This window comes from Drosophila suzukii, chromosome X, assembly GCF_043229965.1.
Source record: "Drosophila suzukii chromosome X, CBGP_Dsuzu_IsoJpt1.0, whole genome shotgun sequence".
Taxonomy (NCBI): Eukaryota; Metazoa; Arthropoda; class Insecta; order Diptera; family Drosophilidae; genus Drosophila; species Drosophila suzukii.
The window spans coordinates 900,979-923,109 of record NC_092084.1 but is presented as its reverse complement, the minus strand read 5'-3'; the positions used below and the strand labels follow the sequence as shown (position 1 = coordinate 923,109).

General features: G+C 42.3%; 2 protein-coding genes across 10 annotated transcripts in view; both read left to right on the top strand.

Moving 5' to 3' along the window:
- The window catches only part of eIF4E7 (eukaryotic translation initiation factor 4E7), a 63,284-nt gene extending 58,852 nt beyond the window's left edge, over nt 1-4,432 (top strand). For 2 of the 4 annotated variants that reach the window (XM_065868171.2, XM_065868170.2), the window contains exon 2: nt 2,157-4,432. In XM_065868171.2, the coding sequence (XP_065724243.2) occupies nt 2,199-4,130 (1,932 nt within the window). In that variant the 5' untranslated portion in view covers nt 2,157-2,198 and the 3' untranslated portion in view covers nt 4,131-4,432. Of the gene's footprint in view, nt 1-1,993; nt 2,110-2,156 lie in introns of those variants that run through there. The other 2 variants (XM_065868172.2, XM_017081148.4) reach the window with 2 other exon arrangements.
- Nucleotides 1-22,131, top strand: part of LOC108015157 (uncharacterized) — a 176,348-nt gene that overhangs the window by 58,855 nt on the left and 95,362 nt on the right. For 3 of the 6 annotated variants that reach the window (XM_065868175.2, XM_065868174.2, XM_036820622.3), the window contains exon 2: nt 18,005-18,300. The exons of the other annotated variants lie outside the window; for them this stretch is intronic. The gene's annotated coding sequence lies outside the window, so the exon portion shown is untranslated. The remainder of the gene's footprint in view (nt 1-18,004; nt 18,301-22,131) is intronic. 6 annotated transcript variants of the gene reach the window in all.

The window sequence follows — 22,131 nt, the reverse complement described above, 5'->3', positions numbered from 1 at the left end:
TGCATTTTCATCAGTTTTTCGGGGCAGCCAACATTTGAACATTTCGACCGGCGACGAAAGCGCACAGGTCATAGGTCACACAGGAAGTAGAGAAAGAGCAGGAGCAGAAACCTTCGCCTTTCAACTTTCAACCGAATGAATGCCACTTTTCGGAGAGTGTGCACTTATTTACCTTTGGAAAATTTCATTTTTCAATAGTCGACAACCCATTGAGGGCGGGTCCCCGATTTATGTGCTGCCAATAAATTTACGCAACACTTTGGCCCCCCGTCTAATACAATATTTACATCAAATCGGGCGATGAGAGCCGGGCGAAATAAAAAATAGCAATGCGTTTCTCTCAGCCAAGAGCTAGGAAGGGCGAAACAGCTTGAGGGCACTGAGAAAAATCATACTAATTACTGAAGGAAAAATGCACATCATAAATCCAAGTCCGTCCAAGTATTTCAGCACACTGTCAAATCTTAGCAACGTCAGCGGCAACGTCATATTAAGCGGGCACTGGAAATAGTTCTGCTCAGCATCTGCCGGCACACGTACAGCGTAGAACAGCTGTCGTCACATATTTATAACACATATAAAGGACAAAATGTTAATGTGTTCCGTGCCGACCGCTGATCTAAGTTTGATATTTTTATAATGATTTTATTATAAATAAGAAAGACAGGTACACCCCGTTTTTTCTCTGTGCACTTTCGCGTTTTGTACTGTTTTTGCCTTACCTCCTCTTCCCTCCCCCTGGACTGTCATTTAAGTTAAAAGAGCATTTGAAAATGTAGGATGAGATCCCTGAGCGCCTTTTAAAAAGGCAAATCTGGCACAATATGCTTCTTTTCTTCTCTTAGCATTTGTTATAGTGGGCACACTTTATACTATGTATAGTCCCCATCCATAGCCAAGTGTTAAGTGTGTGCGGGCGAAATATGGATCTGAATCTGGATCTGGATCGGCAACTGGAAATCATGTCCGAGGCCAAGACACAGATTTTCCATTAAGCCAAAATCGGGTCAAAGAAAATGGCCATAAATTCCTTGGGCAAACGCCTGTCAAAGGTCCAGGCCCGCTCAAATATTTGCCTCGTTTTTGATTTTGATTTCAGCTCTCCGCACGGTGATATTTTTCATTCATTCATTCGAGCGACTCGATTGGAATCGAATGCTGCCCTCCCTTTTGGCCCCATTTAAACTTATGACAGCCAGAGCCAAATGAATGTTTGCTCTCTTGCCTTGGCTTTGGTTTTTCCCTTTGGCCCAATAACATTCGGTACGAGCAAACAAAAAATGTTGCCATTAGTTGAAGTTCTGGCTATACTGTGGTGTATATGTATAAGGATTTCTGTTTATAAGTTTACGGCCTGAGATGTGAGTAGAAATAGTTACTAAGGCTCCCCGACCTATGTACTACCTATGATTTGCAGTATTTGTACATATGAATATCACTTTTCGGTGCTGATTGGCGCCTCCCCCCTTTAGCGCCCAATTTTTGGTTTCGTTTCGGGTTGTGCTTCCGGTTAGTCGAACCGTAATAAGTTTTCAACGGAGAACGGGGGTAACTCTCTTTCCAATTGCAGGCTAATAAGAAATGCGTGATGTGTTACCCTACACCCGAGTTTTTCTTCCTTTTTTCGGGTGTCGCACCCACTCGAATCAACTGGAGGGTGTGTAAATATTTGTTTCTAAACTTGTACACTTCTACACCACGTTCCTTGGTCGGTGGAACTTGTCCGTTTTTCTTTTCGCCCCTCCACAGCAAAACATTTCCAGCTCACGTTCGAAGGATCCAAGTCCACCTCCTGCGGTGAAAAGGGGAGAATTCTCGCGTGATTGTCTCATTAGTTGGAAATGGAGAATGCATTTCGTAGGGGCTGAGTACCAGAGTTGCACTGGACTGTGGTTCGGTTCGTTATCAAAGCTAGATAATGATTTTGGTTATTTGTTATTACCGTTTTTGAGAGGTGAGAAATATTTTTAAAATGACACACATAGTCGCCGTCGAGTTTAATGTTCAAGTGAGTTTTGTGGAGCTGTATATATGGTTTGCCTTTGCCAGGAATACAACACGAGCTCAGTGCAGGTTTTGAAAAATCAGAAACACTAGAGTAGAGTAGAAGTAAGTGCACCATTGCTAACCACACACGTTTTCCATCTAACTTGTAGGTATTCCCGACCCCCAGTCAAGCTTCCAACAATTTTTACAAGATGAAGAACTTTGCCAATCCAAAAAACGTGTTCAAAAGCTGTTCCAGCCACGATGATATTTCCACAAAGTCCGCCCAGAAAAGAGCAGATTTAGCTGAGGGTTCTCAACCCGTTGCAGTTCCTCAGTTCACTGCATTAGCTACGGCCGCGAAGATTCAGGATCCCAAGAATGCTCAGAGCAAGATGATCCCGCCAGAGCCCCCGAAGCAGGGAAAGAACAAGAACAAGAAGGGCAAGAAGAATCAGAAGAATGTGCCTCGAACTCCTAGTCAGAACAGCAAGACCATCCCCATAGATTCCATTGCCAAGAAAAATCCAAATAGGGATGTTAAGCCAAAGGAGATGGAGGTGCAGGAGAAAGCAAAGGGGCAGAGGAAGGAGAATGCACAGGAGAAAGAAATAACCCAAGAGAAGGAGAAGAACCAAGAGAAAGAGAAGAACCAAGAGAAAGAGAAGGTCCCTGAAAAAAAGAAGGCCCAAGAAAAAGTGAAGGCCCAAGAGAAGGAAAAGGCCCAAGAGAAAGAAAAGGTCCAAGAAAAGAAAAAGGCCCAAGAGAAGGTTAAGGTCCAAGAAAAAAATAAGGCCCCAGAGAAAAATAGGGCTCAAGAGAATGGAAAGGCCCAACAGAAAGGGAGAGCCCAAGAGAAAGAAAAGAGGCCGGAGCAGAAGAAAGGGCAGGAGCAGAAGAAAGGGCAGGAGCAGAAGAAAGGGCAGGAGCAGAAGAAAGGGCAGGAACAAAAGAAAGGGCAGGAACAGAAGAAAGTTCAGGAGCGCAAGAATACAGTGCAGGAAAAGAAGGTGCCCGTGAAGGTTTCGGAGAAAAAAGTGCAGGAGAATAAATCGGTTGCTAAGATGTCAGAGAAGTCGGCGGATAAGGTTTCGGAGAAATCAGCCGATAACATTTCGGAGAAGAAGTCGGCCGATAACATTTCGGAGAAGAAGTCGGCCGATAACATTTCGGAGAAGAAGTCAGCCGATAACATTTTAGAGAAGGTTCAGGAGAAGCTCACCGCACAAAAACGGTTAGAGCTAAAGATCGAAAAGAAGCTGTCACAGCAAAGGCTTAAAGATAAAATTATAGATCCCAGGATTTATGAAATAACTTACCCACTTGTCGAGAAAGTTTCTCAATTGGTTTCCCAGCCGATTGCAGAGGTCCAAGTTGAGGAGGATGCAGTTAAGGTGCCCACTCTTCCCGATCTACTGCCCACTGATTCCACTGAGCGCATTGAGCCCCCAAGCGATGTCAGCGTAGAGGAGCTGGCATTCGAAGCCGAGGAGAACGAGTCCCAGGAGCCCGAGTTCCAGGAGCCCGAGTCCCAGGAGCCCGAATCCCAGGATCCCGAGTCCCAGGAGCCCGAAGAACCCGAAGGGCCCGAAGAGCCGCAACATCCACTCAACAACTGCTGGACTCTGTGGTATCTGGAGAACGATCGCACCAAGACCTGGGAGGAAATGCTGCACGAGGTCACCAGCTTCGATACCGTGGAGAACTTTTGGAGCCTGTTTACCCACATCAAGCCGCCGTCGGAGCTAAAGGTCGGCTGTGACTACTGTCTCTTCAAGAAGGGCATTCGTCCGATGTGGGAGGACGAGGCCAATGTCCACGGAGGACGCTGGGTCATCAGCCTGAACAAGACCACCAAGACGGACCTGGACAACTTTTGGGTGGACTCGATGCTCTGTCTGATCGGCGAGGCCTGTGACAACGCGGCGGAACTGTGCGGCGCCGTGGTGAACATTCGCGCAAAGACCAACAAGATCTCGATTTGGACCGCTGACGGGGGGAAGGAGGAAGCTGTCTTGGAAATCGGACGCAAGTTGCGCGAGGGTCTGCGCATGGATAGCGCCTATACGCTGCAGTACCAGCTGCACAAGGACACCATGGTAAAGCAGGGATCTACTGTCAAGTCAATATTTACCCTACAGTAACAGAACCTGATTTCAAACGAATGGCAGCCAAAAATCAAGCAGCGAACAGCGCAGCCATCATCAGGCCCATGTGGTCCATTTTATTTATTTTCGGTATTTTTTCACCAAGGAACACTAAACCGTCTAGCAAGGCACAAACCCCCCGTTCGGACCCATCCATTATCCATCTTTCAGATGTCGATTGGATGCCAAATCTTCAGTCAAGTCTTCCTTGTACATGTTGTACATACATACATAAATTTTAACGTTGCTCTCACAAAGCGAAGAAATATATAATCGAATGAGTGTTAAGCCATCACAAAGTTGATTTTCATTTTCTTGTGGTCTTACCTAGCTTACAAAAGTTCTTGCTACAATCTTGAAGGAAAATATCGTATCTCTATAGGCAAGTTCAAGCACTCATGTTCTTATTACAAGCTTAAGGGAAAATATTGTATCTTTATAAGAATCCTTATAAGGTTTGGATAATCAAGAGTATTGAGGTATTTAATTTGCTACCACAAAAGGAAACAATTTTTTTTACTTGGAAATTATTATAAGAATATTGATAATTTAAAGTCATAGTTTCCAAAGTTTTAAAAGATATAGCTTATTTATGTTGAAAGTCTTTTATTTAGTTATCCCAATCGCCATTACAGAAAAAAAAAAAAGGTTGAATAAGTATTATTTCTTTATTAAACATTAGCTTATTACTCTTGCGTTATTTATCTTTAGACTATTGAATATCGTGAGAACCTGAAATTGAGAATGATGGAGGTACCCTTGAGGGGGATAATACTGTATCCTATATGGATTGGAATTTCAAGAGCGTTGGGGAACTGTATCTTGAGCAGTCGAAATCTTCATATCTGGATGCGACAAGCTTTCCTTTCCCTCACTTATCACCCAGGTCCGGTTCTCACTGCAAAATCGAAGAACATGCTACATTGTGTGTCTCGATTTCTCAGTGGCAGTCGGTCTACTTGATGTTCTTTGTCTGCTTCGCTGGCTGCTCTGCTCACCACTGGAGCATTCAGATGTGGGCTGCCAGCTTTTTGTTGGGGGCCACATTGGACATGGGGCATTGGACATTGGACATTGGACGACGGACATGGGACATTTGGACATTGGACACATTGGACTTATTTGGCGCACGCCATCACAAAACTTGGCCGCGCTCAATTGTTTGATTTATTGACATTTATTGGCAGTTGGCATTTTATTGTGACTGCTTTTGGGTGGCCAAGTAGGGGGCAGCCAAATAATGGTGGAGGCAGGTGAATTTGAATTCCCGTGGCAGTGAGTTCCAATTCCTTTTGTTGCTGCTCTTGGCCACTTTACTTCCACTCGATTGGGTTTTATGTGCTTAATGTATTTTCTGTGCCTTGTAACTATTTTCGTTCCTCCTAATTTCTCCCTGAGCTCTCTTTTGAGCCTTTGATCGCTGGCCCTTTGCCCAGTAGATTTTCTATTTACAAAATATTCGGGTTCTGGTTGTGGTGACTTGACATTAAAAGGTCAAGGACCAGGTGCTTTTTCCGTGTACGAGCCATAAAAGTGAGCTCACCTATATTTCGCCATTGATTTATGGCACTTAATTTCGTTCCATTGTGCCAAGGGGGCAAAGCCATTGATTAAACACTTTAACGATTTTTATGGCCACGAACTATAGTGGGTACTCATTAGAGGAAAATTGGGGGAATGGGAATGGGAGTGGGAGTGGGAGTGGGAAAGGGGCAAGGAAGAGAAAGAGAAAGCACTTTCCTTTTAGCAGCAAGCGAATCGATTTGGCACACGATCTCGAAGGGGGAGAAACACGGGTAAGGGGATTTGCGGATGAGCTCGATGTTTAACAATGGAATTGCCAATAAAACGAAACGGAAAATCTGTAAATATGCTGAGTGAAAAGGGCCGGGGAACCACGCCGCACATTTCACGGATAACAATTGCCAAAAAGTCCACGGCACTCGTCTTCCCTATAAATAAAAAATGTAAGAAAACATTCCTGACTATTGCTTACTCTTTTTATTTCAGTTTATTTTTAAAGTATTTAAACTATGAATATAAAACTAGTTATAAAATATTTTTGTGTAGCACTCTTTTAGGCAGCGAGTTGGAAAGAAACTACATATATTCCAAAGCCAAGATATGGAAAAAAGCCACTTCAATTTATTTTATTTACTTTCACACAAGTCTTTATAAACACCCGACATTTAAACCCGTTTAGGTGGATGCGATGCAAATAGAAGTTGACTTCCGAACGTTGCATACACCTCTGCGCAGCCAATAAACCCCTCCAATCTGCCCCGAAAAAGATAGGAAAGCAAATTTACCTTTAAGCTGCCAACTACCCCAAACTACAAGGCCCAAAGAGGGCCGCCCCACAGGTGGCATTTGTGTTGTAAAGCGTCGATTTACATGCGTGCTGTATGCACATGGGAAATACATACAGATATATACAGATATATATATCTGTGGTAAGGGCAGCAAGGCGCTGACGAATTTCAATTTATTTACTTTTATTTGCGTATGCAAAATAGTCGGCTGCGGCTTGATTTTGGTTAGCACACACACACAGGCGAAAAGAAATCCAGAAGATACCAGGGAGCTTTGGCAAGAGGTTACCGAGCTCTTTAACCTACGCTCCTTTGGTCCTTAAAGCTGTTGAGGTACGACAAGCCTGCGAGGATGAAGAGTGCGCTAGAATTCCAAATCATCTTAAGTCCCGGATGATCTCAGTCTGAGCTCTGCATGGGGGATTTCATAGGTCAACGCAGGCAATGAAGTGAGCTTTGATATACTAGATTTTTAAAAATACGTTGATAAAGAAAAATTTCAATGATTACAGCGCTCAAAATAATTGAAGGAACCGAACTGAAGTCAATTTAATTTTGGAGATACCAAGTAGCGATAGGAAAAGCTCAAGAAACCGGTACTCACTCAAGTTAAAGAGCCCGTATCCTATGCACAACCCAGCCAGCTGAAAAGAGGCCCCTCGTTGTGTCGGCCCAGGACAAATAGGTGCCCCGCTTCTGACACTTGCCCCGATACACAATCCATAATCCATAAAGGCACACGGCCACCTCTCTCTTTTCACCCCGCCTTTCCAGGACAAGACAGGACATTTATGTTCCGGATCCGGACGAAAGGCGAACATGTCATATGGAAATACTCGAGCGGGTCCCCGGGCCAAATGCACAGGCAGAAAAGCAGCACCCCGATTTCAGTTTCGAGATGTGTTGGAGATGAGTGATGGATAATTTCCTGTTCTGTTTCCATTGGTATTTTTCCGAAAATCCCAAATTCTTCCGATTTTTAAATAATATTTGATCCCAGTGATATTTATAGGTTGTTATGCGGCCCAATATGATATGCCAAGTCACAAACCTTTTTCCAGTGTGGGGGCTCTCCCCGCTGGCCCGAAATTGTGCTAATTATACGGCCATGGCTAATGCCGGAACATTGTGTGTGGGTCCCGGGCTCCGAGTACTGAGTACTGGCTACTGGGCTATGGGCCCTGAATAAGTCATATCGCTGGTGTGATTACCTCTGGTCGGTCGGGGGTTCAATGGCCATTTGCACGATATGTCAATCAGTCGTTGGCCCCCACTTATATGGACGGGAAATGGGAAATATGCCGGCCAAACAGCAGGAGGAAATGTGTTTGCCAAATTGTTGCAACAAATTTGTAGCTGCATTAATTAAATGCGGCCACGCACGAGGCGCACGGCTGCCATTCGATATGTAAATGTGGCGGCTCCCAATAATCCAGTGCATATTGGATCAAGCCTAAGGCACCTCATTAGTGTTGTTCCGTCAATCTCCGCAGGCCGAGATCGAAAGCATGCATTGGAGAAACATGCGGCACAGGAAAACATGATATCTAATTCTATCATAAGTACTTCGGGAAAATGTATTGCCGCCGTTTTGTTCTCTCTTTGAAGTTTACAGAGGGCAGGATCTAAACTATGGACAGTTTTATACATAAACAAGAACAAAGGAAGCTATCCACCGATTATTCCAAAGGAAGATATATGAAGCTAATCAAGAATTCAAACACTTTATAGGGTCGTAAATGTCTCCTTCTCTGCGTTGCAAACTGAAATTATAATAAAGCCCGAGTTATGATAGAACCATAGCTTTTTGAGATATAAAGTTTGTAAACCTTGTCTGTAATCTTCAGTGCTCGCCTCCCCTGACTTTAATCAAAAGCAATGTCCAGGGTACTTTGAGTAATTTGCACCCACATCTTCATTCTGACTGACCTGCGGGTCCTTCGTTTAGGCCAGGACTCCATTAAGTTCAAATTGAATCGATTGTTTAGCTGTGATCAAGATAACTGGCAACTAAGCCGACAGACGAGTCCTGGGAGACAGTCTTCCAGCCCCTTCTTCTTCCGTTGCTTCTTCTGCTGAAGCTGGAACTGGAACTGAAGTTGAAGTTGAAGCTGAAGCTGGAGCAAGTGCACTTGGCTGGCAAATGTTGACATTTCTTCTTGGGGATTTCAGCTCGCTTGTGCGCTTGGATTTTGTTTTTATTATGATTATTTTAACTGCTAAGGCAAAGACAAACACACAGAGGGTTTTCCCAGGGAGGGTGGATGGGGTGGCGAAGGAGCATAAAATGCAATTTTCCAAGGGACGAGGGGAGCGAGGGACGAAGGACGAAAATGGGTTTGGCGTCGAGCTTTCGAGCCAAAGCCAGACAAAGTGAAATGCAATAAAACAAAGGCCAGCGAGGAAAGCAGGCAAGGCAAGGAGTGGCATCCCTGCAACTGTCTTGTCTTGTCTTTGCTGCTCGAATGCCTGCAGCTGTGACCCCTGAACCCACAGCACCACCCTAGAACCGACCTAGAACCGACCTAGAACCACCCTAGAACCACCCTAGCACCACCCACGGAAAGCGCAACGCATTTACAGCGCAATGATTCAAATTGTCGCCTCGGATTATGGATTTATTACGCGTCTCTTTTCTCGTAAGCTGCCAGCGAGAAGCTGCAATTGTGCATGCTGCTTGCAATTACTATCAATGCTCCCATATTTTTAGTCTCCTTTTTTTATTTTTTTTTTGCACCACCACTTCCCCTTTTAGCGAAAATGTGCCAGTAATTCGCGTTGACAATTTTTCGGGTTTAGCTGGCATAGCAGAGATATCCTTTGTTTTCTTAAGCTTTAACGCGGTCTGAACTTCGGAGACGAAATGCTTTATCTCAGTAGAGTTCACCTTGGTTCTTGGTTCTGAGTGCTATGGACATACATGGCTAAATTGGAAACAGCTTATGTGTTCTTCTTGGTAGCCTTAACTTAAGGATATGCCCAACCTTTTATTTAATCGTTTGGGTTATTTAAAGCACCTATTTTCTTTTAAACATGTGTTTATTTATTTGCCCAATATATGCTCCTTAACTGGCTACCTCACCAAGTCTTAACCAATCACTAAGTCTAAAGAATTATGGCTTAAAAAAGGAGTTGAAAAGCATTAGTCACCACCTTGATTATTTTTCTCTAGTGTTATTTTCCGATTATTGGCTTTTGATTTGCCAACCGAATTTGCTGCCTCATCAAATCCATTTAGAAGTTGTGGCAACTAAAAACAGAACCCTCATTAGTTGGTGGGTCAAGGTGAGTTCCGAATACCTTTGCCCAGTCACTATTTGCCAAGTGTGGCTGTATCTATACGTATATGTATCTGCACTGACTTTGGGCCCTTCGGGCCACACAAGTACAGATATTGCAGACATATTTTAAGCCTACTCATGCCGCAAAAAGCCTTCTTGACTTGACCCGGGGTTGGGGTTCAATTCGGGGTCCCAGGGTCTCGGGTCACGGCGATTCGGCTTCAGATTTGGCCACGGAGCTAGAAATCATTCAGAAATTCAGTAGGCAGTAGTCAGTAGTCCGTATTCAGTTTTCAGTTGGAAAATGCCCAAATGCGGCGAATGACAAAGTAGTTGAAAGCTTTTCGTAATTATTATTATGTATTATTTGTGTGTGCAACTCTAATTGTTGTCAACAACAGATGTGGTTGTTTGTGTTTGTGTTTACTGTTCACCATTCAGTGTTCGTTGTTCGCAGTTGACAACGCTGACATTTCGAATTTAGACATTGCCTGACTGTTTGACCGCACATTAAAATGCGCTTTTTGTGTGCCACGGCTAGTTAGGATTTTTGTTTACGTTTTGCCAGTCGAGCGCCCATCAAATTATGTAAAAACCCACTTTTTGGCCAAAGAATTTCCGTTTCGCTGGGCGAGAAATCGTGTCAAAACGGGTGAGATCTCTTGGGATTCCGGGGCTAAGGATGGTTAAGCGGCGGGGGTCGGGGGTCACGAAGATCCAGCAGCCACAACAATGCAATGAGCCGGCGTTGCAGATTAATTAGCGTCTGACTGCGATAAAGCACGTCGCAGTTGCAACCGCAACGTGAGCAACTTAAAAAGGAAAATTGTGGAGAAAAATTGGGCGTGCGGCTGCAAGGGGATTCGGGAGGTTGAAAAGTTGCATAAAAAAAGGTGAAGTCAGACCGGAAATTGCCGGACCCAAATCAATGCAACGATATTGGATAACTCCAATCAGGGATGGACTTTAGTACTAAAGCAGAAAACTTCCCATGAAAGTCATGGCAAAATAAAATCACGTTAATTGATGCAGAATTTAAGCGATTCACAATAAATTAAACCTGGTGAGATTGAATTAAAGCGGATTATGTGCTCTCAAAATACTTAGGCCCCATGAATATTTCATTTTGAAAACTTTGCTTTTCGATTGCATTACATTTTCATATGTTGTGATGGGGCAGTTTAGTATTTTGATACGTTTTTTAGGCCTCACACTTGATTTCGTGCGGGTCTCCTTGAATGTATCTATGGCAAATAACTAATGGTAAATAATAGCACTTGTGTGTCGCCCAACTTTGGCTGAGGTGCCAGTGCACAAATTTCTGTGGTCAGCCGCAGCCAATCAACCGCAGAGTGTCAGCTGCCAATTGTCTTTGGTGCAGGATGGCAGGGATTCGACTAAAATATACCTATCACTTGAGATACACCAACTGTTTTTTCTGCGTAACTTCACCCTTTAAGATATTTGCTTATCTCACATAATGCTATTACGATTTTTTGTAAATGATTAGATTGTTTCGAAGCAGCATACCTCTGTGTTTTCTGTCAGATAATACAGGGTATCTGGTTGGCTGCCCCACCACATGATAAATGAAGGCAATTTCTCTGGCTCTTATTCTCCCGGTCTTTCAGTTTCCCTTTGTTTCTCCATCTATCTCTCTGTATGAGCTATGGCAAATCGCTGCGAAAAATACGCGAGCAGATTTATCTAACAAGTCCAGGGGGTGGGAGAAAGGGAGAAATGGAGAAAAGGAGAAAAGGAGAAATGGGGAAACCGGTGGGTAAACCCCACTGAGAAATGGCGTCTAGACGTTTTTTGTTCTCCGTTCACTCTTGTTTTTTTTTTTACAGAGCCTTGTGGGGGCTCATTAAAGGAGCCCGGCTTGAATTTTGGCCAACTGTGCTCCCCCATTTTACCTTTCTCTTTTTTCTGGCCTTTTTTTTGTGGCGCCTCGCTTAATTTTTCGCTGCTGCTTTGTGGCAAACTAAATACCTGTATAAATATTTTATTACGCAAATGAAACAAGCATTGTTTGCATTTTATTTGCGCGAACAAGGAAGCGAGCCAGCTGCAGCAGCGGGAAAATGGAAAATGGGTAATGAATGGGGGACAGGGGGGAGGGGACTAAATGAAAGGACATTTGTATGCAGGAGGGACAGATGACCGCAGACATTGCCACAGGAAATGCAAAACAGAATGCAAAGAATCCTCCGGGGGCATCTTTCCCACCTGGGATTTCAGCCAGGTGCCTCCGCCGGCAGGAGGAAAACCCCACTTACTTCTAAACCTGATTCCAGGCAATCGTTCGTGATTGATTCAAAGCGATTGCAATTGGCAACAAGGCGAAGTGAAACGCTTTTTCGAGAAGCCGAAGCCCCGAATGCCCTTGAATATATTTACAAGATATATTTTAATTCAATTTGAGAAAAGTATTTCTGGAAAAAAAATGTTGGCTTTGGTTGCAGTTTACTTTGAGCTTTTTAGTAAGTGAAGAAAATTGCATTAATCAAATTAAAAGTCTGAACTTTTGAAGAGTTGCATATAAAGTGTATAAGTGTAAGAGTATATCGACGAATACCAGAAGGTAAAACCGAGTATTTCCAACCGAGGGAGGCCAATTAGCAGACTGTTGGATGGGCAAATCGCTACCGCTAATTGAGCCTGATGAAAAGCCAAAAGTCCCCTATGAGAGTTGAGGCAATCGGGTCTCACTTGTTACCACTTCGATGGACTAACAGTTTTCGATTGCGAAATCAGCACAACAGAGAAGAAAAAGTGGATTGAGGTAAGTTGAATATATAATCCTTGTACTTTTGCGACATCGCATCACTGTAACAACCATGACCAATGAAATAAACTCATATTCAGTTCTTTACCCACACATTACTCATGTGTTAGACAGGGAAATCTTTTCGAACTCAATATCCCCTCTAAAGCTGTAGCTTTTCACTGCCCTTGTCACGTTCAATAAACGCATAAAGTATGTGCAAATTACATTGATCTCATTTGCGGCCCCGACGAAGAGGTTTCACTAATATCACCCATAATATCACCCATACGCCGCATGTGACGGGCGGGGAGACTTATTCCCCCTATATTCCTCCCAAACGGCAAACATCAATCAGGGGTGATGGGAGTTGGGAGATGGAAAATGGGGATTCAGGGAATAAGGCTCCTTGCGCCACTGTCCAAACAATCAAGATACGAGGAGCCATCGGAATTAGGCTAATGAAATGCTTGTTAAGTGGAAACGATGATGACAACATCCATCCATCCGTCCATCCATCCCCCCATCCCCAGAGTGGCTCGAAAAAAGCTGAAAACAGCCGGGGCAATCACCAATGGGCAGGAAAATTCCGACCACATTTTCTATTGACCCACATAGTCATCTGTCCTCGACTGCTTAATTATTCATTATTATTTGGCTTTTGTGGCTGTTTGTTTGCGTTCCACCAATCGAATGGCTGTCAATGAGTCTCCATTTGTGCGGAGGATCGGACTAATGAGAACCAAAAAGTCCAGTCATCGTTCAATGGACGACCACTTGGCAGGCCCTTTGGGTCATGGTGATCGGATGACGTTGGCTAATTAATTGCTGGAGTGATAATCTCAAGGGGCTCCACGTTGTTGACTGAAGTCTGGCAAAAGCCTTGAAATTTTTAGCTAAATCGACTAATTATCCACATTTTAATGGGCAGTCACTATTCTTATGTATTTTTGGTTTCAATTTAAAGAGGACGTGATTCGCAGGACCTCCGTTCTCACCACTTTAATGGAAATGGAATAAAAAAATTTTTAAAAAATATTCACCTACTCGAGGAGAAAAATCTTGGCCAGAATTTCGGTTGAAACCCCAAAAGGAAAAAAACCGGGGAGCAGCGTAAGTAGAACCACTCAAGCTGCTCTCCCTGCTGTCGCCCTGCCCCTTAAATGCTGTCAACATATGTGCATAAATTTCACACGTGGCGCCCAGCGATTCATGCATTTTACATGCACCAAAGGATTTCCCAGCCCCACTCTCCGGCGCCCTCCAGAATCATTTTCCAACTCCATCGCCATCGCCCGGCCATTGTCCGTGTGGCTGCTCAGTTTTTTCCACATTTTCATTTCTGTTTTCCCCTCTTTTTTTTTGGTTTTTGGTTCCTGCCCCAAAAAACAAAATGGAAACGACGAATGTCGGCAATGGCAGACGGCTTGTTTGTTAATACGAAGGCATTTAATTTTTAATCGCTGCATCCGACTCGAAGTTGACGCTGTCCCAGATCCTCACCCACTCCTCCCCCTCCTGGTCCTCGTCGTTGTCCACATCCACATCCTTCCACCTTTTGCCTTCCTTCCCAATTGTTAACCCAGCGCGTTACATATGTTTAATGAAGAGAGAGAACCGCACGCACGAGTTGCTCGAGCGCAGGCCCTCAATTCCACGGGTTTTCAGGGAAAGGATATTTCACAGAGGGAGAAAATCGGGAAGCAATGTTGCCAAAGACGATTTCACATATTAAATTCTGCTTTAAGTTAGAGCTACAAAACAATAGGTTGCATTTCGATCATTTCGATTTTATGTTTAGTAGTAGCGCCTGTATTACCAGATATTTACAATTTCCACTCGGAAAGATTTCTGTGTTATCCCCGATAATAAAAATTCGATACTTTCGATAAGCATCGACTGAAAAGCTATCAAGCAATCGATTGTAGCCGACAACGGTGTTTTTGCAGCTCTGAGTGATTTACAAAATCTGAATTCTATTACTCGAGGTTTAGATCCTTCTGTTTCAAATTCCAAATGGCAATAAAAATAGTCTGTTTTAATTTGGTTCAGTGTATATTTTGCAGTTGAAGCCTGCTTTTGGCTGGTAATGCATTCAGTGCCTTTGCAGCACCACATATGAATATATATGTGCGCAGATAGATATGTGTGGGATGTTCGCTTCTGACTCTGCGGCAAGTTATTATAACAGTTCATTGATTTTCAATTTTCAATGCATTCATTGTTTGCCGTTTTCCCCTTTTTCTGCCACCTACACCCGCTCCTTTCTCCATTTATCTCCATTTCTCTGGCACTGGAAATGGCTCAACTTGCGGCAGTGGCAACTGCACCAAATTTCCGCACTGCAAAACTCACTCGTATGCATAAATTCATTCGGAGTTTATTTTTGCCGAGAGCCAACGAACAACGGGCAAAAAAGCCATAAAAAATTAACCAAAAAAGGAGGTAGAAAATTTAAGTGATTTCGCTGGCTTAAAAATGCAATGAAATGCAATGGCAGGTCTCAGACGAAATTGTCCCAATGCAGATGCGGTTTATAATGCTTAAAGCTCCAGTTATTTATGACAGAAGCGGGGGAAATGGACGGAAAATGGGAAATCCTCTTCGATTGATCACGGATTTTTCACTGCCGTAAAATGGAAGACTGCCCCTCCATCGCTGATTATTTTCCTTTGCAGTGCGAGTCCTTACATCTCTCAGCTTTTGGCTTACGCCTTCTTGATTGGACCTCAATCACTAATTGCTTCGAGTTCGAGTTTGACATAAAGGAGTTCGTTAAAGGCAGGCCTGGTATTTAGCTTTCCTGTGATTTCAAGTCTATTTGTATTAGATAGCTTCAAAAAAAATAAATAACTCCTGTGTAAAATAAAACAATAGAAAACAAACAAGTGAGGATTAAGTGTTATTACATAAAATACATACGTGCCTCGAAGTTCCCATATATACCTTTCATCTTCCACTCATCAGAAATGAACCATGTGCCGAGTTCGGCACGCCTGCCCATGGATCCCAGCATTCTGATGAACTGGGTAAATGCCCTGATTGAGAGCGACTTTCATTCTCTGAAGGATCTGCGCAGCGGTATCGTCTGGTGTCGCCTGCTGGAGGCCCTATTCCCGGTTCCATTGACCTGACAGCCCCGAAAACCGACAGGTTGGGTTGGCTTTGGAACTACCGAGTGCTGAGGAGAACCCTGAGGAACTTGAGAACCGCCCATTAAGGTGTCTTAATTGGTCTCGGGGAAAGTAGGAGACACCATTTACCTTCTGCACTTCTTCATCAATTTGTTCACTATGATTTTGGTTTGAAAAATTAGGCAGGTGAAGGCCAGAGATGCTAAAGCCTCGAGCACAATAGAGGTCGTTTTGCAGTGGTTCAAGAGCTTCTTTGTCAAGGAACGAGAGGTATGCCTATAACAGAAAGTAAAAGGAAATACACTATATCGAGACTTACCGTCAGGAGCCAACGAAGAAGTCCGCGGATCAGCTCAAGGTGGAGTTTTATCGCCAGGCCTTGCTGTTGCTATTCGTACCGATTCCGGAGGGTTATAGGCCCGATTCCTCTGAAGAAAGGGTGCGAGATATTGTAGGCATATCGGCAACAGAAGGACGTGGATCACCTGATCCTCCGATCCTTGGTCCAATCCTGCTTGCAGCTCCGGCGAGGCAAGCGACTAATGATGGAGCGACTATGGCTGGAGAGTCCCAATGAGCAGTCCGCAAACTAGGTGTTTCATCCACAGCCATCCTCCACCATCGTCTTCCACCTGCCACCTGCCACCTCTCGTTTTTTGCTTTTTCCTTCCGGCTGTCAGCTGTCCGACACTTAATACACGTCTTAATAAGGTTTCCCGTCCACATCCATTTGGTTCAGAGTTTTCCTTGGTCAAACTGTTTTTCTTCTCCTTCGTTTCTTTTTCTGCCTTTTCCGTGCCATCCGACAGGCGGAGGACAACAAGAGCCTTGGCGTTCCCCTAACTTTGTTTACTTGTAATTACTTTGACCTTGTGCGGCGTGCAGCGATGTCCTGGAAAATTGGAGGTGGCCGAGAGTCAAGAGGATGGTCAAGATGACTCGGTACAGTGGGTCAAAGCGGCAGGTTCTCCAGCATGCCAAAGCCTTTTAAATTTGATGTTCAAATTAAACGTATAATGTTGTTTGTTATGATTAGCATGAGGAGTAAGGGAAGCCGAATTTTAAACATACTTTATAGATATTCAAGTCTGTCGATTAAAGTAAAGGGACCATTGAAAGGGTTAAGTAACAAAATTTTTGTACTCATATAAAAGTTCTTCCCAAAAACTTGTTAAGAAATATATATGTACCTAGCCGTCCTTTTTCGTCCATTGTGGCAGTGTTAAATTAGTTATTTCTTTTCTATTCATAGCAGCGTTTCAGGTTTCTCTCCCTGTTTTTTCCTTTCTTTCTTTTTAATTTTGTTTTATTTTTTCGCCGGCGAATTGCCATTACAATTTCATTTCATTTGAGTTCAGTTCGGTTCAAGACCCCTGCTCAGTGAACTGCCCCACTCCGTTGCACGCTTTACAGGTATTTAATTTGATTGTTCTGCATTCGCCCCCTGTTGCGGCAAATCGAGGAGGGGAGGTTCGCGGGTTATGTCTTTATTTAAGACCCGCTCATAAATTTTAATTATGTGCATTTTTAAATACGTGACCCTTTGCTCCGCTCGCCTTTTCTGCTCCCCCTCTTCCTTTATTTCTGGGGCAGTGCATCATCATCAGCACTGAAGCATTAAATAAGCCCTAGAATAAAAAGAGGGACGAAATGGTACTGGGTCTGGGTTGGTCGGAGATCCTCTCCTATCAGAGGGTTGTTTTCTGTATTTCCGTTTCGACTGCTCCTCCTTTGTGTTCCGCTCTGGCGGGAAGGCCCATCAATAATGACCCCAAATACCCCGCTGACCCCACACGGTCACCCCTTTTCAGTGCTCCAGATGGAGTTAGATGTCATCCAGCTGCAGGGTTAAAGCCCAATTTGCTGTACGAAATATTTATCTTTCAGAAACTACTTGGGTACATAAAAGTATGCAACGATTAACGGCATACACCCCGAAGTTTCTATACCCTTGCAGGTCGTACCCGTGAGAGCGTTGTCGTCGTTCCTATGGCCGCTATATGATGAAGTCGTCTGATTTGAGTTCAATTTTATTCGGAGTTCTGAAACATTAAAATAACGATATTCCAAAGGATGGAAGTTAATATGCCAAACAACAAAAAAACTATTTCTTTTTTGGTCATTCAAACTTATATACTACCTGCAATAGAAATAAGACTTTTGGAAAAGTTTCATCCCGATAGCTTTAAAACTGAGAGACGAGATCTCCTTCATGGTGTTGCAAACTTCTGACTGAAAATTAGCACGGTGTTTTTCCCTGAGTGTAGTTTATTTCTGTTTCTGTTAGTCCTTAAGTTCATATGCTATTTTCATTGTTAACTATTTGAAATATTAAAGATATGGATTTTCTAACACATTCTATTTTTCTTGCTTTCAGCTGAAATCGGCGCAATCGTTAAACTGCAAAATCAGAGTGCCCTGTTATGGTTTCGTTGTCCAATTACCCAACTCAAAACGCCCCACTTGTTACCGCTTCAGTTGTTTTTGGTCGGGATTTTAGCTGGGGACGACCTTTTCAATTGCCAGCACCCGCGACACTTTAACCATTTGCAACATGCAACCTTGCAACAATGCAACACAGCGACAGTGCAACATTGGCGTACACTGCAGTATGGAGGCGGACCAAAAAGCGAAGCCACAAAACCGACAATCAACATTTAAAGTGATGATGGGGTGAGTTATCCTCTGACAATCCCTCCTCCACCTAAAAATCAGTGCTGGGAAAGGTACTCGTGTCTGTACCTAACCACGGTAGAAGAATGGTAGACCATTTTTAAGGTACTTCGACAGTAAATAACTAACTTTTCATGTTTTGAACTAAATATTCGTTACTAACCGATTTTATATATTTATATACAGTTACGTTGTTTATTTCCTATTTCCCATAGGATCTTCAATAAGAGCCCCAGTCTGTCCTTCTAGATTCCATAACTTTAGTTATTGGATCCCGATTTGGACGTGTGATACCTCCATGAGTTTGTGCTTGAATTATCTTACTTTCTGTATTCCAATTTTTCGTTTAAAAGATGGTCAAAATTTCAACCCATTTTCATGTCAAATTATTTCGTACTTCCCATGGGGTCCTAAATGGGAGACCAAAACTGCACTTCTAGATTCCATAACTTTAGTTATTGTATTCCGATTTGGACGTGGGATACCTCCATGAGTTTGCGCTTGAATTATCTTACTTTCTGTATTCCAATTTTTCGTTTGAAAGATGGTCAAAATTTCAACCCATTTTCATGTCAATTTTTTCCGTACTTCCCATGGGGTCCCGAATGGGAGACCAAAACTGCACTTCTAGAATTCATAACTTTAGTTATTGTATCCCGATTTAGACGTGGGATACCTCCATGAGTTTGTGGTTGAATTATCTTACTTTCTGTATTCCAATTTTTCGTTTAAACGATGGTGAAAATTTCAACCCATTTTCATGTCAAATTATTTCGTACTTCCCATGGGGTCCTAAATGGGAGACCAAAACTACACTTCTATATTCCATAACTTTAGTTATTGTGTCCCGATTTAGACGTGGGATACCTCTATGAGTTTGTGGTTGAATTATCTTACTTTCTGTATTCCAATTTTTCGTTTAAACGATGGTCAAAATTTCAACCCATTTTCATGTCAATTTTTTCCGTACTTCCCATGGGGTCCCGAATGGGAGACCAAAACTACACTTCTATATTCCATAACTTTAGTTATTAGATCCCGATTTGGACGTGTGATACCTCTATGAGTTTGTGCTTGAATTATTTTACATTCTATAATAAAATTTTTCTTTTAAACGATGGTCAAAATTTCAACCCATTTTCGTGCCAATTTTTTCCGTACTTCCCATGGGGTCCTGAATGGGAGACCAAAACTGCACTTATGGATTCCATAACTTTAGTTATTGTACTCCGATTTGGACGTGGGATACCTCTATGAGTTTGTGCTTGAATTATCTTACTTTCTGTATTCCAATTTTTTGTTTGAAAGATGGTACAAATTTCAACCCATTTTCATGTCAATTTTTTCCGTACTTCCCATGGGGTCCTGAATGGGAGACCAAAACTGCACTTATGGATTCCATAACTTTAGTTATTGTATTCCGATTTGGACGTGGGATACCTCTATGAGTTTGTGCTTGAATTATCTTACTTTCTGTATTCCAATTTTTCGTTTGAAAGATGGTCAAAATTTCAACCCATTTTCATGTCAAATTATTTCGTACTTCCCATGGGGTCCTAAATGGGAGACCAAAACTACACTTCTATATTCCATAACTTTAGTTATTGGATCCCGATTTTGACGTGGGATACCACTATGAGTTTGTGCTTGAATTATCTTACTTTCTGTATTCAAATTTTTCGTTTAAACGATGGTCAAAATTTCAACCCATTTTCATGTCAATTTTTTCCGTACTTCCCATGGGGTCCTAAATGGGAGACCAAAACTGCTCTTCTGGATTCCATAACTTTAGTTATTGTATTCCGATTTGGACGTGGGATACCTCTATGAGTTTGTGGTTAAATTATCTTACTTTCTGTATTCCAATTTTTCGTTTAAAGGATGGTCAAAATTTCAACACATTTTCATGTCAAATTTTTCCGTACTTCCCATGGGGTCCTGAATGGGAGACCAAAACTGCACTTATGGATTCCATAACTTTAGTTATTGTATTCCGATTTGGACGTGGGATACCTCTATGAGTTTGTGCTTAAATTATCTTACTTTCTGTATTCCAATTTTTCGTTTGAAAGATGGTCAAAATTTCAACCCATTTTCATGTCAAATTTTTCCGTAATTCCCATGGGGTCCCGAAGGGGAGACCAAAACTGCACTTCTGGATTCCATAACTTTAGTTATTGTACTCCGATTTGGACGTGGGATACCTCTATGAGTTTGTGCTTGTATTATCTTACTTTCTGTATTCCAATTTTTCGTTTAAAAGATGGTCAAAATTTCAACCCATTTTCATGTCAAATTATTTCGTACTTCCCATGGGGTCCTAAATGGGAGACCAAAACTACACTTCTATATTCCATAACTTTAGTTATTGGATCCCGATTTTGACGTGGGATACCACTATGAGTTTGTGCTTGAATTATTTTACTTTCTGTATTCAAATTTTTCGTTTAAACGATGGTCAAAATTTCAACCCATTTTCATGTCAATTTTTTCCGTACTTCCCATGAGGTCCTGAATGGGAGACCAAAACTGCATTTCTAGATCCCATAACTTTAGTTATTGTGTCCCGATGTAGACGAGGGATACCTCTATGAGTTTGTGGTTGAATTATCTTACTTTCTGTATTCCAATTTTTCGTTTAAAGGATGGTCAAAATTTCAACACATTTTCATGTCAAATTTTTCCGTACTTCCCATGGGGTCCTGAATGGGAGACCAAAACTGCACTTATGGATTCCATAACTTTAGTTATTGTATTCCGATTTGGACGTGGGATACCTCTATGAGTTTGTGCTTGAATTATCTTACTTTCTGTATTCCAATTTTTTGTTTGAAAGATGGTACAAATTTCAACCCATTTTCATGTCAATTTTTTCCGTACTTCCCATGGGGTCCTGAATGGGAGACCAAAACTGCACTTATGGATTCCATAACTTTAGTTATTGTATTCCGATTTGGACGTGGGATACCTCTATGAGTTTGTGCTTGAATTATCTTACTTTCTGTATTCCAATTTTTCGTTTGAAAGATGGTCAAAATTTCAACCCATTTTCATGTCAAATTTTTCCGTAATTCCCATGGGGTCCCGAAGGGGAGACCAAAACTGCACTTCTGGATTCCATAACTTTAGTTATTGTACTCCGATTTGGACGTGGGATACCTCTATGAGTTTGTGCTTGAATTATCTTACTTTCTGTATTCCAATTTTTTGTTTGAAAGATGGTACAAATTTCAACCCATTTTCATGTCAATTTTTTCCGTACTTCCCATGGGGTCCTGAATGGGAGACCAAAACTGCACTTCTGGATTCCATAACTTTAGTTATTGTATTCCGATTTGGACGTGGGATACCTCTATGAGTTTGTGCTCGAATTATCTTACTTTCTGTATTCCAATTTTTCGTTTAAAAGATGGTCAAAATTTCAACCCATTTTCATGTCAAATTATTTCGTACTTCCCATGGGGTCCTAAATGGGAGACCAAAACTACACTTCTATATTCCATAACTTTAGTTATTGGATCCCGATTTTGACGTGGGATACCACTTTGAGTTTGTGCTTGAATTATCTTACTTTCTGTATTCAAATTTTTCGTTTAAACGATGGTCAAAATTTCAACCCATTTTCATGTCAATTTTTTCCGTACTTCCCATGAGGTCCTGAATGGGAGACCAAAACTGCATTTCTAGATCCCATAACTTTAGTTATTGTGTCCCGATGTAGACGAGGGATACCTCTATGAGTTTGTGGTTAAATTATCTTACTTTCTGTATTCCAATTTTTCGTTTAAAGGATGGTCAAAATTTCAACACATTTTCATGTCAAATTTTTCC